The sequence below is a fragment of the Eretmochelys imbricata genome, chromosome 7 (assembly GCF_965152235.1).
Source record: "Eretmochelys imbricata isolate rEreImb1 chromosome 7, rEreImb1.hap1, whole genome shotgun sequence".
NCBI lineage: Eukaryota > Metazoa > Chordata > Testudines > Cheloniidae > Eretmochelys > Eretmochelys imbricata.
This window is the reverse complement of record NC_135578.1, coordinates 11,089,043-11,107,174: the sequence shown is the minus strand read 5'-3', so window position 1 is coordinate 11,107,174 and position 18,132 is coordinate 11,089,043. Positions and strand designations below refer to the sequence as shown.

The following is an 18,132-nucleotide window of genomic DNA, read 5'->3' as shown; positions in this document are numbered from 1 at the left end:
TGGGCACGTGGGCAGGACTTTCACCACCTATGGATAAGCCTATGTCACTGAGGCTTTAAAGTACAAAGCACAGCCACACTCTCGCCTTTTCCCGATACAAGCATATGCTACCTTAAGTCATTATTTACAAGGGTTTGTTTTCTAAATCATGAAACAACGCCCTTTTTTGGGGTGCACTGTCACAAGCTAACTTCTCCAGCCCTGCCTTCCTTTGCCACCCCCAAGCCCTGCCTTCTTGCTGACTGATCTTTTTCCCTTTGGATTGCTGGGTATGGCTAAGTGCGTGCCACTTAAACTCTCCTAGGCTAATACTACAGGCCGTATAGTGGCACAGGCATGGCACTGCCATTGTGTCGCTGTAGCGTTATAGTGTAGCTGTGTCCTACATCAACAGAAGGGGATTTTCCATTGCTATAATCCACTTCTCTGAGCGGCGATAGCTAGGGTGATGGAATAATTCTTCTGTCAATCTACCTGGTTAGGTCAGCTTAACTAAGTTGCTCAGGGATGTGAATTTTTCACACCCCTGAATGATGTGGCTAGGTCATTCTAAATTTTAAGAGTAGACCTGGCCCTCTAGATTATGTTGCATCCTGCGGTCTTGTCTGCACTAGCAAATTTGGCAGCTGTAATCTTCCAGCAGTGGAGGCTGTTAATGTAGACACACATTTTTGCCAGTGCATCATCTAACCCTGGTAATGTGATAAAAATGCCTGTGTACACTACACAGCTTCCACTATGTAGCTACATTGGTGCAGAAATATGGTTGTGGCTAATACCACTATAGATGCACCCCTTTGCACCGCCCTTTGCTTGTGCGTTAGGGGAAGGGGAGAGGATGCACAGCTTGTGCTGAATATGCTACTCCCTATTCCCTTTTTGTTTTTAAAGAATGTCAAATGGTTCATGAGTCAATCATGAACAAATGTGAATGTCACTTTTGAAAAGCTAAGAAATTACAAATATGCCATAAAGGCAATAGTCAAGTATCTGTGTGGGTCTATGATTCACCACAAAGAGCAATAGAGAGAAGGAAGAGGGGGAAGTGGAGATTTGGGGCTCAAGTATGGATGTCTCTCCGAAGGCACTCCCTACACTCTTTGCTTCTCTTTCCAGGCTAAATTCTACACTCCATTACATCAGGGCAAATTCCATTGAAGTCTATGAGGTTGCATACGTGTGTGAGGACAGAGAATGGCTCCGTCTTTCCCCCGAGCTGGCTATGCTGCCCTTTGCAGGGTCTAAGCGAATGTGCGGCAGGGGAATGGGGATATACCTACTCGGCTTTCCTCTTAATGTCCCTTGATTCTGAGATACTCAACTTTGCTCCCATGGGAGTAGACTCTCCTTCTCTTGCCCTGGGGCTTATTGCATCGTCCTTTGGGTGGGTACCTCCCATCTCTCCCCCGGTCTCACTGAGCCCTCCTTTTGGTGGATGGGAGGGTGAGCACATCTCCCACTGCCGTGGTGCACAAGTCCCCTTTTCACTGGGCTGACTGGGGGTGATGCTGGTCTTTTCTCAATGCCCTCTCCCAAGATCTCCCATCACTGGTCCCTATAGGGAAGGAATGGGAGTAGATATCCTCTGTTCCTTGATCAGGACTCCCATTTGCCTTTTCCCAGGGCTAGCTCTTGGTTTTCTGCGTGGGCTGGATATGGACACAGTGCCCCTTGCCTTCTCCCCATACTCTCTCTCTACTTGGCTGGACTCCTAGTTGGGTGGGGAGGAGGGCTGTTAGGGGAAACAGTGTTTCACTCTCCCCTGGGCTCACTGGGGTCCCTTCTGGTTGCATTGGATGGAGAGGGGTTTGTGACCTTACTCTCTCTCAGGAAGCCTCTATCCTCCCGGCCATGGGCGGTAAAATCTCTTCGGGTTCAGTGGGGGAGGCCATCCCCCGGGCTGTTTTGTGCCCCTGATAGCAGAACTGGATGGGGCACATTCACAGGTCTCTTCTCCTAGGGCTGTTGGATGGCATAGGCTGCTGGCCTGTCTCCCAGCCTAGGAAGGACTCACAGCAGCACCTGAGACTTTCAGGGCCCTGCCCCAGGGCTTAGTTTTCAACATAAAACTTAGGCAAAACCATTACAACACAGCAGTTGCAAAAACGAAAACACACCCTTCCTGTCAACCCCCTTGCTTCAGGGCCTACTGCAGAGCCCCTCACCTTCTGGAGCTGCTGCCAACTAACCTCTCTGTCCTTTATAGAGAACAGGCCTGGCTGGTCCCAGGCATCCTGGCTCCTTAAAGGGGCAGGCCACTGTGTTACAGCTAGAAACAAGCCGCCTTGCTGTCCCCTACCCCACCATTCCCATGAGGTGGCTCTACCCTGCTTTGGGTGGGTACAGACCCCACTGTGCTGTCTTTCAAGAGCACCCTCTTCCCCGGGCTCAGGCTGTGCCTTCCTCGTTGGTTAGTTTAGCTTATTGTTCTGTACTTGGTCTCAGGAGCTCCCTTTCTCTCTCCTAGGTTACCTGGGCCCACCTTTGGGGAGGTCAGGGCTGGCTGTGGGGAACATTCCCCTCTCTCCTATGCGTGGGCAGCTGGCTGGGTCGGGGGGGGCACATTCCCCTCTCCCCTCATTGGAGCGGGTGGGTGGATTGTTGGCTGCCTACATTCCCTTTTCCCCTTCGGGTGGGTGGCTGGTTGTGGGGGGCACATTCCCCTCTCCCCTGTGGGTGACTGGCTGGTTGTGGCTGGGGGGATACGTTCCTCTCTCCCCTGTGGGTGGGGAGGGACATTCCTCCATCCCCTGTGGGTGGGTGGCTGGGGGGGGGCACATTCCCTTGCAGGGTTGCTGGGGGGCAGGTTTCTCTCTTCCCAGTGGGTGGCTGGTTTTGGGGGCAGGTTCCCCTCTCCCCTGCGGGTGGCTGAGGGGAGGCAAGTTCCCTTCTCCCCTGCGGGTGGCTGGTTGTGGGGGGAGGCAGGTTCCTCTCTCCCCTGCGGCTGGCTGGTTGGGGGGGGGGCACGTTTCCGGGGGGTGGAGGTAGGTTCCTCTCTCCCCAGTGGGTGGCTGGCTGTGCAGGGGGAGGCAGGTTCCTCTCTCCCCAGTGGGTGGCTGGGGGGGGGGGAAGGACACGTTCCCCGGGGGGGGGAGGCAGGTTCCTCTCTCCCCAGTGGGTGGCGGGGGGGGGGGAAGGACACGTTCCCCGGGGGGGGAGGCAGGTTCCTCTCTCCCCAGTGGGTGGCTGGTTATGTGTGTGTGGGGGGGAGACACGTTCCCCGGGGGGGGGCAGGTTCCTCTCTCCCCAGTGGGTGGCTGGTTGTGGGGGGTGGGGGGGAAGCAGGTTCCTCTTTCCCCAGTGGGTGGCTGGTTGGGGGGGGGACCACGTTCCTCGGGGGGGCTACATTCCTCTCCGGGGGTACGTTGCCCTGTGGCTGGGGAGCACGTTCCTCTCTCCCCCGCCGGTGGGTGGTTCGGGGGGGGTGGGTGGCACATCCCCCCCCCCCCGCGGGCTGCCGGCTGGGGGCCCGCCGCCCTGCGGGTGGGGAGTGGGGGGGGCGCATTCCCGTCCCTTCTCCCCTCCCCGGCGGAGCCCAAGGCCGGGCGGCCCGGATTGGCCGGGCCGGGCGGCGAGCTCCGCCCGCTGTCGCCGTGCGGTCGGTGGGAGGGAGGGAGCCGGGCTGCGCTGCTAGTCTGGAGCGGAGCCTGGCAGCGGCTGGAGCGTCGGCGGCGGCTGAGGAGCAGCCGGAGCCCGCTGGACCGAGTCCGCCCCGACCCGTCTCCTCTCCCTTCGCGCGCAGGGCAGGGGGGCCCCGATCCATGACCATGGGCGACAAGAAGAGCCCGACCAGGTACGGAACGAGCGGGCTCCCGGGGGGGTCCAGCAGGGGAAGCCCCGGGGGCGGAGAAGAGGCTCCTAAGATGGAGGGAGGGTGGCCGGCCGGCCGGGGTAGGGGAGGACTGTGGGCCCTCCCTCAGCGGGCAGCTCCCCTCTTGTCTGGGTGTTGGGGGCTCCTAGGCCCTTGTGTGGCTGGGGCGGAGGGGGGAAGAGTGGGGGGGCTCCTAAGATGGAGGCAGCGGGGCGGCGGGGGGGGCTGTTTGCGTCCCTCCAGCCAGGTACAGCAACTCCAGCTTCTCCGCGGTGCGCGAGGGGGCTGCTCGCCAGCCGCGAGGCTCCTAAGATGGAGGGAGCGTGTGAGGGCAAGAGGAGGAGGGAGACGGGCTTGTGTCTCCTTGCTGCTGGTGCCAGGGCTAAGCTGGTGTGAGAGCAGCTATGGCGGCTCCTCTCCCTCACACAAACACACTCTCCTCCGCTCCTCACTTCTCCCAGACAAAGGGAGATTTAACAAGGTGGAGGAGACAGACAGACATGGGGGTGGGGGGGAACACGCCTCCCAGCTTTTCAAGTCTTCACCACCCACCCGTCTCCAAAAAAGGAGGGTGAGGGGGGAGACGGGCTCCTCTTGTCTCTCCCCTCCCTGCCCAAGTCTCGCCCTCCCAGGTTCACTGTGTAACCGTTGTTGTTTGTGTGAAAATCGATTGTCTGGGTTTAAAGATTGAGGGGAAACGCCCCCCACCCCCCAGTTTCTTTCCTTCCAGGGTGTGTGTGGGGTGGTGGTTAGCAAATGCAGGGTGTGTAATGTGTGTGTGGGGGGGGCCGAAGGCTAGGATAAAGCAAAGTGTGGGGTGTGGGATTACTGCTTTATAATAGTGCCCCCCCCCTCGCCCCCAATAGCAGATATTTGATGACTCTTTAGACAAGGAAGAGAAACGGAGTCTGGCGATGCAAGTTGAGAATTACAGAATGCACTGGATTTCACTGCTTGATAATATGGTTTCTAATGTGTGTGTTTTTCTTTTTCTCCTCCTCTCTTCCTCCTCCTCCTTTTTTCCTCCTCCCCATACACACATACGCACACGCACACTCTCTCCTCAAGGCCAAAAAGGCAAGCAAAACCTGCAGCAGACGAAGGCTTTTGGGATTGTAGTGTCTGCACCTTTAGGAACAGTGCTGAAGCCTTCAAATGCAGCATCTGTGATGTCAGGAAAGGCACCTCCACAAGGTATACATATACGTTAAAATATTTCTTTAATCCATAATTATTCTGTCTTGTTGATTTTACCTGCTACCTTGAAGTGGGTTCAGTATTTTATTTCCTTTAGAGGAAATAATCTCCCCTGTTCTCCTCTTAATACTGTATGTTGTTTTAAATTCTGTTTCAACGCTTAAGTATACCTTGGACACAACTGTTTTATAGGCTTGGTAGTGACCTGATGTTTTTTTCTGTATGTTCCATTTGATGATGATAAAAAGACTCATTTTTTTTTTAAAACCCTTTCAATTCTGATTTGGGTGGACATTTCTCTCTGTCATTTGGGGAAACAATTTTTGTTCTGTTGGAAATATTTGTTATGCCTTTTGGGGGATAAGGGAAGTGAAGAGAAATAGCTGAAACTAAAGATGCCACAGAAACAACTTTTTTTTATTCCTCTCGTCTTGTTGATCTTTGAATTCTATTGTCATTTGAAATTAGTTGGTTTTCCATAGAAATTTAATATGGAAGTCATGTGGCTTTCTGAAATCTTTAACTGTTGGTTCTTTCTGCATGATGGAAGTTTTTGCAAGACAGTGAGACTGTCATACTCTAGTTAAATGAGTACACATGATTCTCCTCCCCCACCCCCACCCCCTTGGGTTTAGAAAGTTACTCTTGACAGTGAGAGTTAGGACTAGGCCAGGGGTGGGCAACCTATGGCACGCGTGCCAAAGGCAGCACGCATGCTGATTTTCAGTGGCACTCACACTGCCTGGGTCCTGGTCACCGGTCCAAGGGGGCTCTGCATTATAATTTAATTTTAAATGAAGCTTCTTAAACATTTTAAAAACCTTATTTACTTTACATATAACAATAGTTTAGTTATATATTATAGTCTTATAGAAAGAGACCTCCTAAAAACTTTAAAATGTATTACTGGCACATGAAACCTTAAATTAGAGTGAATAAATGAAGACTCGGTGCACCACTTCTGAAAGGTTGCCAACCCCTGGACTAGGCTATGAACATGGAACTGCTTTTTTGTTTGCAGATCTTTCAAATGCCTTTGACTCATTTTAATGTTTTTATATTTTGTACAAGTACATTCCTAAATTTGAGGAGTTCATATTTTTGTCTCTTTCTATTAAGGAAATATTATATTCTTATTTTTTTCAAAGTTTAAGACAATGTTTTAAGTAAAGCTCTTTGCATGCTGAGAGACATTTTCGTGAGCAGACTGTTGCTTGAAGACTTCTGGTGTTTTGAGTTGTTTGACAAAGGAGACTAAAAATGTATTCAATTAGTTTGTACAGTGCTTTGAACAAAAAAAAAAAATGCCTTATAAGTGCTAAGCTTTTCTTTTATAATTTGGACCAAGCTTTTGGGCCATTGAGCCTGTGGGTGACATGACCATGACAACTATGTGTAGTATTGTAGTACTCCACTAGGTAACTAGCATATTTTAATTATAATGCATGTTGATTAAAGTGTGTGTATGATTTACAGTAGGGTATTCTGAAAAGTGTTGAGATAAATTGTCTGATCATTGGCGTATCATTAATTTAGATATGATAATATGAAGAATATAAAGCCATTTGAATGTGGACCTAAATCTTTAAGTTTTGTTCTGTTACTCTCCAGTCCTGCAATTTAACTTCTTCAGGTGGATCTCTGAGTCTGGGCAAAGTGCTGTGGGCTTTTGTGGGATATTTTAATGGATCCATCTGGAGGGTTAAGGGCTGACTTTACTCCTACGGGTAGTCCTATTGAAATCAGTGAGTGTAATCATGGTCATAAAGTTGAGCATGTGTATAAGTACTTGCAGGATGGGAGTCTAAATGAGACTAGGAATCCAAGTGTGGGTGGTGCATGGACTAACTTGGTGTATCTTATGAGATCTTTTCAATTTGACCACAGTACTTTCTGAGAAATGAAAATCCATATAAAACTTTTTTGAAAATGATACATTTGAAAATGTTTGTTCAGCCAGAACAATTACTCTTCCAGTTAAGAATGAAAAATTGTTTTGTAGGAGACAACTTTAGGTTAAGAAATGCTACATAATTTGCAAATGTGATCATTGGGTCTGGAACATCATGAAGCATTTTCCCATTAGCACTTTTTCTGGACAGCTTATTTTAATTTAGAATATATTAAGTTTGTGTGCATTTGAGTGCATTAAGTTTTTGTGTGCCGCTGTTTGAGTTAAGTTGTAGAATTTGAAAATATGTATGGTACAGGATACTCCATGAAAAATCATACAGTTTTGCTTTAGTGTCATTTACGAATACTCAACTGAAAGTAGTAGTCACTGTCTATTGTGAGTGCACTTCTGTTTGTGTGCCTATGTAGAAGACCTCAGAGGTCAGAGTTCTTTATTGTGGTTTGGCTTTGAGTGTTACTGTATGTGACGTATAAGTCAATAGCTGGGAAACTCTTCAGAGTTTTTTCATAAGTGACTAAGGAAGTGTAGTGGTTTATGGCTGACGATTTATTACTCAGAATACTTTTGTTTGATGACGAAATCTGTTTGAGTGATTTTATATAAATTTTATTCAGATAAAACTGTGGTTAACCTGAGATATTGGATCAGCAACTTAAGATATAATTTGACAAATTGATTTCATTTAGCCATACTTAAAGCTAGTGAGTTTCACTAAAGTTTGAAGTATTTTGCTTTATATTTAAAAGTAATTTGGACAAATTCATAATATTTTTCAAAGACATGAAGAGAAGCAAATGTCTTTCATCTTTAACTGTGTGCAGTTAAAATGTTCCCAGTTTCAACAGATTTACATGAATCCAAAGTGACTTTTTTTTAAAAAAAACCCCACAGTGAAGTCAGTGATTTGCTGTAGAATTTATTTTGGCAGATTAATGTTTTCTGATTTGTGAACTAGTTTAGACTTTAACTAACTTTGATTGTGTACGTTTTTACAGACTTGATATAATCCTTGTCTGCTGTGTGGGAGGGGTGACTGGCTTCAGTGAGACGTTTCACTTATTCTCTGATTTAATGTCCCTTCCCTAGGAGCCTAAAAAGGGAATTTTACGTACAAATACAGTGACTTACGAATTTGCTAATGAACAGGAAGAACCAAGATAGACTATTAATTATTAATCTGTACCGGAACGGTGTTTTTCAGTGGACCCCCTGTAAATATTTAAGTTACAAAATAATATTTTTAAAATGTGTGGGGCCATGTTCAGCCCAGGAGAATTCATAAATGTTATGGTTGGTTTAAACACGTAACATTGATGTAAATTCTAGAGTTGTCATAATATGCAACCATTTACTTTCACAAGTTATCTTCTAAATTTTATCTCCCTCTACTTTAATAAATGTATCTAGTATTGAGTGTTCTTGTGTTCTAAGGAATTTTCCGATAAACAGTAAAAGAAACAAAGGTGCAAATTACATACAATCCAACATTCATTTCAGTAAGGTGAAAACTTCAGAGCTGACTTGACTGAACAATAGTAACATCAAGCCAAGTAGGCTGAGGCTTTGCCAACACTGGGGTTTTTATACTGGTATAGCCACATCAATGTGAACTGCTAGTGTAGATGTGGTGCACATGTGTAAAAAGTGACTTATGGTAGATAACATGGCTTATCTTGGTTTCAAACCAGGGAAAGTTGCATTGGGGCAAGTCTACTTGCATCTACTAAGAGGTTTGTGCTAGTGTAGCTACCTGTTAGCTAAAAAGAGATTAGGGCTTGAATTAAAACTTCTGCTACTGGGGAGATTTGCTCAACACACACTACCCTTCCAGTACCCAATACTACTTCAAAATATAGAAGGAATATTTAATCTGGACATTTTAGGGCCAAATTTTGCCCTTGTTGATATTAATACGATTGTTTATTTGAGGGCAGAGTTTAGTCCATTTTGTTTCCAACTAGTTCTCTTAAAGGTACTGGCAGTCCTCTCCCTTTGTTTCTATTTTGAGGTGTGCACGTGTTGCATTCTCCCCCCCCCCCCCCCCCATATCTCCTGGGCATTTCCTCTCCCAGCTGAGTGATCATACCTGAGAATCCTGCCCCTGTTCATAGTTCGTTTCACACTGCTGCTGGTACTCCTAGAAAAGTGGTATTTAGCAACTATATTGATCATTCTCTGGGATTTTCCTGCTCAGGTGACTGGGGAAAATGTGGGAGGGTGATAACTTTCCTAGCTTAACCTTTAGGATAGGCTCCTTCTTTGCCTCTCTGTTCCCAAAGCAGGGCTTTTCCTATCAAGTTGCAGTGATTGGAGTCTTCTCTGTACACTGAAAAATGTGAGAGCGGCAATTTGCCATCTTCTTCTAGAGAGTAAGTGACTTTTGAATAAAAGAGCAACAATTTGCTCCATAAATATCCTGAAGAGGGTATGTGTGTTTATTAATAGGCATTTCTGTGGTTCTTATCACTAGTATTTGTAGACACAAGGTATGCACTTGGAGATCTGATCGGATATCTTTGTTGTACTTAGGGTAATACGTGTCTGGTATTAGAATCTTGATCTTATCTCTCATTTCAGTGTAGTATATTTATGAAACACAGATTTACAATGCTTCCATTACATCCTTATTTGGAAATAACTGGTTATGGATCATACATAAAAGCATTTGATACAAAATTAATAATCTGTAGTTTGGGACAAAAATCTAAATTGCTCTATCCAGTATAAACATGCATCACTGTGTGGCTCTTTTTATTCAGTCTTGAGCTCATCGTACTAGTTGCTAGGTAGCCCAGTTCTGTTCTGGGAATTAGGGGCTGCATTCTAATTGTTTTCCCATTCTTTTGACTTAACTGCTGGGCCACCCTTTCCTGAAGATTTTTGTTTCACTCTGTAGTCATGATGTAGTTAGAAGCAAGCTGCTTTCATTTAGCTCTAAGTTAAATGTCTTTCACATGTATTAAAATTCATTTGATTTTTCAACATAAGTATATTTCTATACTCTTAATATCCTACAGCTGTACCCCTGTAAAAAGATTCTTCCTATTTTTAGCTCCCCAACCACAATGGAGTTGGCAAACCCAGTGTGATTGGGGAGCTAAAAATAGGAAGAACCTTCCACAAATCTGACATTGAGGCAGAAAATGTTGGATGTTCACAAACATGGCCTGAACTGCTCAGGTTTTTTCCCAGAGCTAAAACTCTGAACAGGAAGTGTGTCCTGGGTATTGACATTCAAATAAGCATGCCAGGAGACACCCCACACCCCCTCCCTGGATCTTTCTAGCTCCCAGCCTTGGGCATCTGAAATGCTACAGGTGATTAATACAGTAGGTGCCATCTGACTGGCAGAGATGTTTGTTTTCTACCTCCATTCTCTGCTCCTCTCCTCCCATTTCTGAACACCGTATTCAAACAAATAGAGCTTTTGGGGTACATTTCCACTGGGAAAATGTTGAGGTTTTTTTTCTATGTTAGCTGACATGGTAAAATTCTATTTTGGACACAGCAGGCTGTTTCATGTGTTAGCAGGATGAGGTAAACGCTAGAGGGAAGCTTAAGGTGTAAAAGACCTAACTTTATTCCTAGTGAAAACAAGACCTTAGAGGCTCCCATGGGTGAGCCCCTGCCCCTGGCATTGAGCCTGCTTCTCCAGCGCCAGATATACACAGATATAGCCTGTTACTCCAGCGCCAGATGACCCCCCTTCATCTTCGTTTGTCTCTCAAGCCGAGGTACTGAAACCAAAGCATGCAAAAAAAAAAAAACTTTCCTCTCTTCTTGTAAACAGGCCCTGCATCAGCTGGACGCCAGCTCCCTCTGTGTCTCTATAGAGTCTTGTGCTGGAACTACGTGAAGACAGAGGAAGGCAAAGTCCCTTTCCGTGCATGCTTTCCTTAAACTGACTTGATTGTTTCACTTTCCTATGGGCTGGTCAAAAAACTGGAAAGCTGAGCAGATATGAGATTGGCTTCTATGCAGTGCACCCTGAAAGATCTCTTATGTGGGCCCTTTAAATTACTGGGACCCAGTCGCACGTGGACCTGAAATAGGCAGCAAGTGTACACTATACCAAGTAGTTAGGAAACTGCCAGATCCTGTTATCTCCTTCGAGCATGTCTTTTCTGCAGAATTAACTTGGGCTCATACTTGCTACTCATGCTGATAGTCCTCCAGTGCCTTCCCACAATTCCACCCTGTGTGTCCAAAAGGACAGAAAAGTTCTTCTACAATTCAGTAGGAAAGCATCATAGAGCGGCTCAACATATTGCAGCACAAAGAATCCTGGGATGTGCCATAGTGACACACACAGCTGAGTACAGCATCAGTGAGGACCTGGTAATGGGTATAGCTTTTCAGTGTGGCTGCTTATACCCAGGTTAGGCTAACCTGGGTGCTTAGACTGTAGTGCCGAACACTTGAGTTAATTTCATAGTGAAAACCTACCCTAACTGTTCTCATTTGGTTATTTGCTCCTCTGCATGAAGCACATAAATTTGTCTCTACATATATGTAGTCAGTCATGTCACTTTCACAATGATTACACACTCCTTTTAAAGAGAGGAACCCCAATGACCTACTTTGTGGGCATTCAGCTAGTTCTGTAGGTCAGTAGGTTTCCATTCCACAATGTAGGTCACTTGGCAGGTGTGCAGTGCTTCTGTAATGAGCAGCTTTTGACCTCGAACAAAGTTTACCCAGGCTATGCATACAACTACTTTTTGTGGCAGTTCTAGGTATAGCATAGTATTTGTCTTTGTCCTGTTGTTCCTCTTCCTAAGGTACAGTAAAGGATTTGGGCTTTCCTGGATGGAAGCACTTTTACAAAAGGATTTTTAAATTTTATTTTAAGTATGCATATTTTAGACAGACAGATAGGGACAAATTGTACTTATTGCTGCCTGGTTTCTATTGAGCACTCAGCAAAATCACAGAAACATCTATTTACTATTCTTCATATATTATGCTAAGCAAATCTTCAGTATCCCAGAGGAGGGAGAAAATTGTGAAATTTTTGGCTTATCTCATCTACCTAAGTCCACTCTATGGCTGTATGTGCTTACTACATCTGTCAACCTTTTGTGCAAACAAAATATTTCTGTAAACAAACAAACAGTGCTCTACTCACACATCTTTACTGCATCTATAAGCACAGCCAGTCCTTTCAGTTTATTTCCTAAACTCAGCATCAGCCCTTCCATAAAACAGGTGTAAATTAGAAGCACGTTCTGGATATTGACATACTAATAAGCTTGTCAACCACATCAGTTTGCATTAGAATTCTGATATTCCCAATGTTCAGTTAAGGACTGAGAAAGTGGGTCTATTTTTCCTTGTTTTCACTTTGGAGTCAGCAATGGTATCTTCAGAAAATTCAGATTAATTTTGCTCCAGCCAGAGAAATCAAAACTGACACAAACATGATAGAATTGGTTAAATACCTGGGTATAACTCCTACTGTATCGTGGGGCATTTCCCTTTTGTCATGGGAGGTTTTGCCTGTGTTTCTGAGGCAGTGTACACACTACAATGCTCCTTTTGCCAACAAAACTCTCTTGCTTTGCTGACAAAATAAAACCACTTTGACGAGACATAGAGTTTTTTGCGGCAAAGATATATCCATAAGTGTCAGCGTGGACACCGCGCTTGGTTATGTTGCTGTAAAATGGCCTCCAGGAGGAGTCCAACAGTGCCCATTCTGGCCGCTCTGATCAGCAGTTTGAATTCCCGTGGACTACAGCTAGGTACACAGGCATTTGCCCCTCCCCCTTTAAAGGCCCACAGATTTTTGAAATTTCACTTCCTGTTTGCTTGGCATGGAGAGCTCATATAGCATCTTCCCAGCTGATCATGGCGGCGCCACGTAGCAAACACTGTTCTGTTTGAAGCACACCTGAGTTATTGGATTTGCTGGCACTGTGGGGAGAGGAGGCTGTGCAATCCCAGCTTCACTCCAGCCATAGGAACTTTGACATTTATGGGCAGGCTTCTCATGGCTTGTTGGGTACGGGCTATGAACAGGGGACATGCAGCAATGCTGTGAAAAGATAAAGGAGCTGAGGCAGGCATACCGGATAGCAAGGGAGGCCAATGATTGCTCTCGTGCTGCGCCGAAGACCTGCTGCTTTGATAAGGAATTGGATGCCATCCTCTGTGGCAACTCCACTTCCACTGCAAAGAGCCCTGTGGATACTTTGGTGAGGCTGGGGGTAGTGGACCGTGGACCTAACCCCGAGGACAAAGTCATGGATGAAGAGGTCAAGTTAGAGGACTATGTGGAGTACATGGCAGGGTCGTCTGGTGGCACGGTGAATCAGGACCTCTTCTCCACTCTGGAGGGTCTAGCTAGTCCCAGCTGTCTGTCTCTGGCATGCATGATGCAGGAGAGGAAAGCCCTGGTAAGTGATCTTTTTGAGTTGATGCTGCTCAATTATGAGAGATAGAACTGTCCTTTATATTCTTGAAGTGGGTGAAGGGACAGAAATGTACAAGACTAGCTGTGTTTGAGTGTGCTCTGCATTCCTTTGCGCAACTAAGCAGTGTGGCGGAACAGCAGTGTGTTAACGCACACTGAGATTTCATGGGACTCATCCAGAGAGATCTGTAGGAAACTTCCCTGGAGGTACTCGCCAATCCTCTGCCGAAGGTGCCTTGGCAGAGCTGCTTTGTTCCTTCCCCTGTTGTAGGAAACTTTCCTGCGCCACTTGGCAATCACTTGTGTAGAGACCAAAGCAGTACACAGGCAAGCAGCATAGGGTCTGAAGCTGCAAGCGTGCGGGAGATGCACCCTTGCATCCTTGTTTATTCTCAGGAGTGAGATATCGGCTTCAGTGATCCCTGCCTATGGAAAACGGTGGCAGAATTTACGATATTGTCCCGAGTCGCATGCACTTATGACCTTAAAAAAAACACCTAGACCCTTTGCCCCATCTTAAATGCCAACTTGTACCCGGGCCGAACTCACCATGTTTAGGACATTCGCAGACATGTGTGCTTGCAGAGGGACAGTGAGAAAGTGATTTGTATGTAAAAAGATGTGTATTTTACTATAATAGTTCACGCACAGCATTGAATCAACAACCATGCTTCTGTGTATTGTTTCTTGTGCTTCTGCAGATGTGTAAGGCAGGGGTTCTTAAACTTCATTGCATCGTGACCCCCCTTTTGATAACAAAAATTACTACATGACCCCAGGGTGGGGGATCAAAGCCTGAGCCCACCTGAGCCCCACTGCCCTGGGGCGGGGGAAATCCGAGCCCAGCTGCCTTGGCAGGGAGAGCCAAAGCCTGAGCCCCATTGCCCGGGGTGAGGGGCCCAAAGCCCAAGGAGGGGGGCTTGTAACCTAAGCCCCCGCAACCCAGAGCTGAAGCCACTCAGAGCTGAAGGGCTTTGGCCCCAGGCCCCAGCAAGTCTAACACCAAGCCCTGGTGACCCCATTAAAATGGGGTCCTGACCCACAGTTTGAGAACCCCTGGTGTAGGGGGTTCCTGTGAAGGCCACACTGGCAGAATGCTGCTGCGCGATAAGGAAGTGATCAAAGCGGTGCAAGGAGGATGTGTTCCAAGAGGTGTTCAAATCCTCAGAGGCCGAAAAAAGAGTAATGCAGGGAGGAAAGGCAGGACAGAAAGGAGAGAGAAGCGTATTGTAAAGGGCTGGGAGTGGATGATAAAAGTGATGGAGGAGCAAACAGAGATGTTGAAGTCGCTAATCATGCTCCAATGATAACACATGCGTGCACCCCCTTTTACCCCCCGGAGCCAATACAGAACTGCTTTCCATGCCCTTCCCAAACTCCTCCTACACATTCCTTGCAACTTCCTGGCCCATCTTAGTACTCCATTCACTTCACCCCTTTGGACAGCTTCCAAAATGATAGCTGGACTTACACACAGCTATGAGAGCCTACACTGCTCCTCACTGTTATCTTCCTTCCCATCAAACCTTGTGTGTGTGGTGTTAATTGTTATTTAATAAAAACAAGCTCTGAAATATAACCAATCTTTGTCTTCTACACATGGTGATTTCTGTTGGTAGTAATACACAGTATCAGTTTGATCATTTTCTGACTATAAATCCTGGTCAGGAATCCTCACAATTTTCATGCAAAGTGACAAGTTGTTAAAGCATGGCAGAGTACTGTATATAGAAAGATACATTACTGGTGGTCATTATAAAAATGTTGCTTCAAAGCCTCCCTGATTCAAATTGTGCCCCTCTAATAGCCCTGGTGTCTGGCTGCTCAAATGCAGCGGTCAGGCAATCAGCCTCCATGGTCCACGCCAGGGGAAACTTTTCACCCTGAGCCTCACAAATATTATGGAGCATGCAGCAGGCTGCTATGACGATGGGAATGTTTTCCTCATTTAGATTTAACCTGCCATAAAGGCAGCACCAGCGTGCTTTTAATCTTCCAAAGGCATGGTCCACTATCATTCTGCAGCTGCTCAGCCTATTGTTGAAGCGCTCCTTGCTGCTGTCCAAGTTTCCCATGTAAAACTTCATGAGCCATGGGAGTAAGGGGTACTCTGGGTCTCCCAGGATAACTATGGGCATTTCAACATCCTCCACTGGAATCTTCTAGTCTGGGAAGAAAGTCCCTGCTTGGAGCTTTCTGTACAGGTCAGTGTTCCTGAAGATGTGTGCATCATGCATCGTCGTGGACCACCCTGCGTTGATATAGGTGAAATGACCCCGGTGATCCATCAGCACCTGCAGTACCATAGAGAATTAGCCCTTTCTGTTGCCGTACTCCATTGCAAGATGGTCTGGAGCCAAAATTTGGGATATGTGTGCCATCTGTCGCAGCTTTGCAGTGAGGGAATCTTACTGCCGCAAAGCCATCCTCTATTTCACGCACATTGCCCAAAGTCACTGTCCCTCATAGCAGGATGCCCTGCACGCTTGCCTTACCGCAGCCCCAACGCTCGATTTCCAGACTCCAAACTGATTCGTGACTGACCGGTTGCAGTCTGGAGTTGCCTGGTTCCACACAGCGATAGCCACACGCTTCTCCACTGCTAGGAGATCTCTGATTTTGGTATCTTGGCACCGCAGTCTTGGGGCTAAATCTGCACAAAGTTCTAGGGAGGTGGCTTTCTGCATCTGAAAGTCCTGCAGCCACTGCTTGTCATTCCAAACCTGCATAACAATGTGATCCCACCGCTCAGTGCTTGTTTCCTGAGCCCAAAAGCAATGGTCCACTGTGTTCAGTTGCTCCGTGAATGCCAAAAGTAATCTGGTGGTGTTTTTTTTCCGTGGCATACAGCAGGTCAGGCAACTCTAATTCCTGTTCAGATTGGGAACTCATGGGAAAGCGTGACCATCTGAGATGTGTTCGTAACTGTGACCACAACAGTAGAGAGCCGTGTGGATCCATCTTTTCAGACAGTGATGGCGAGCGCACAGTAAACAGGGGCCATTAAAAAATACTGTGAAACATAGTTGGAAAACCATAGAATGTTGGGACAGAAAGAACTACATTATGGCATGTTGAGCCTACACCCATGATGCACTGCGATCCACTCTGCCTTCCCACAACTCCTACCTGCAGAAGGTGGCAGGCAACACAGTGGGATAGCTACCCACAGTGCGCTGCTCTCACTGTCAGTGGTAGAGCACCAAGAGTAGACGTGCTCCACCGACAGAAGGAGTGTAGTGTGACCACGTACAAGTGATGTAATTATACTGGTTTTTGATTGTCGGTTTAACTTGCGTCAACAAAACTCTGTAGTGTAGACAAGGCCTGAAAGTAGAAGTGAGCCTGGTGTGTCCCTGGTCAGCATTCTTTTCACAAATGGTTGTTGCTAGGAATGCTTGAGATGAAAGATGTATCTACATTTAAAGCAAGGAACTTGTGGTACTTAGGAGATGACCTGGATTTGAACCCTGACTCTGCTAGGGCTCGTCTTCACATAAAGCGCTATAGCTCTGCAGCTGCACCGGTGCAGCCACGCTGCTGTAGCACTTCAGTGAAGATGGTCCTACACCAGTGGGATAGCTTCTCCTGTCGGCATAATTAATCCACCTCCCCAAGAAGCTCTCCTCCTGACATAGCACTGATTTAACCACCTGAGTAGATGGTGTAACTGCATCTCTCAGGGTTGTGGATCTTTCGCACCCCCAAGCGACGTAGTTATAATGGGTCTGTAATGTAGACCTGGCCCTAGTCTTCCTTCCTACCTTTGCCTCTGTACAATGGTGATAACGCTCTACATTACAAGGGTGTTGAGACTTAATATTTGTAATGCACTTTTGAGATTCCAAGCTTGAAATTGCAATAGAAGCGCAGGATTTTTTAAATTTTTGAGCTGATCACATTTCTGACCGATATGAATATAGATTTTTGTGTATCTGATCAAAGTTTATAATTTATGGTGTTTTGATGGGAAGCCTCCACTTTTAGGTAGATGTAGCAATGTATTTTCTTTATCTCCTTTACTGCCATTCTTAATTTGAAATTATTGAAATCCCCAAGAATCCTTTTTACAACTTGTGTTCAAATATGTACACAGGTTTTAGCTGCTTTTAAAGCTCATGGTATCCTTTTAGACTATCTTTTCTTCAAAGCATGCTCCATTTCTTGTTATGAACGTTAGGTAGTTTGCATTCTACCTAAGGACAAACAATGAATAAATCCTTAGACTCGTGCGTCTTTCAACAAGCAGTGCTGTATTCATCAGTATTTAAGAGTTATGATAGATTTCTTTGTAGCACGCAGAAGTGCTGAATGACGTGAATTATCTTGCCTATGATAAAACTGTCGTCTTTTTATAGTGGGTAAACGTGTGACTGAGTGGAATCTGAAATACTGTTTATTTTCTGAACTAAGTTGGTGGCTTCATTTGTCTGGAGTTGACCTATATTGGGAGATGTTACATAAAATATTCAGACATAACAGGCAGAGTAACTTAACCATTATTCATTCTAACAGATTTGGTTAGGAGATGTAGATGGACCAGGATTAATTCGTATGAATTATTTTACAAAAGTTCTGCAGGTTTGGAAATTGAGACCATCAACTGATGTATGTTGAAGACAGACTAGAGGTCTAATTCTGCTCTTGTTTAAACCCATGACAAAATTTGCAATGACTTTAATGAGTGTAGGGTGGAGGCCTACCTGAATATAAAAATGTTCTATATATGGTTAATAGTAAAGTAATATAAATTCTCCTACTTTTATATTTCCCTCTCAGTCCCATCTTTAGTGG

At 46.0% G+C, this 18,132-nt stretch overlaps 1 protein-coding gene across 1 annotated transcript in view; it reads left to right on the top strand.

Moving 5' to 3' along the window:
• The first annotated feature begins 3,655 nt into the window (after nucleotides 1–3,655).
• Nucleotides 3,656–18,132, top strand: part of RYBP (RING1 and YY1 binding protein) — a 69,107-nt gene continuing 54,630 nt past the window's right edge. Inside the window, exons 1-2 of the mRNA XM_077822331.1 lie at nucleotides 3,656–3,793; nucleotides 4,880–5,005. Coding sequence (XP_077678457.1) covers nucleotides 3,762–3,793; nucleotides 4,880–5,005 — 158 coding nt within the window. The 5' untranslated portion in view covers nucleotides 3,656–3,761. The remainder of the gene's footprint in view (nucleotides 3,794–4,879; nucleotides 5,006–18,132) is intronic.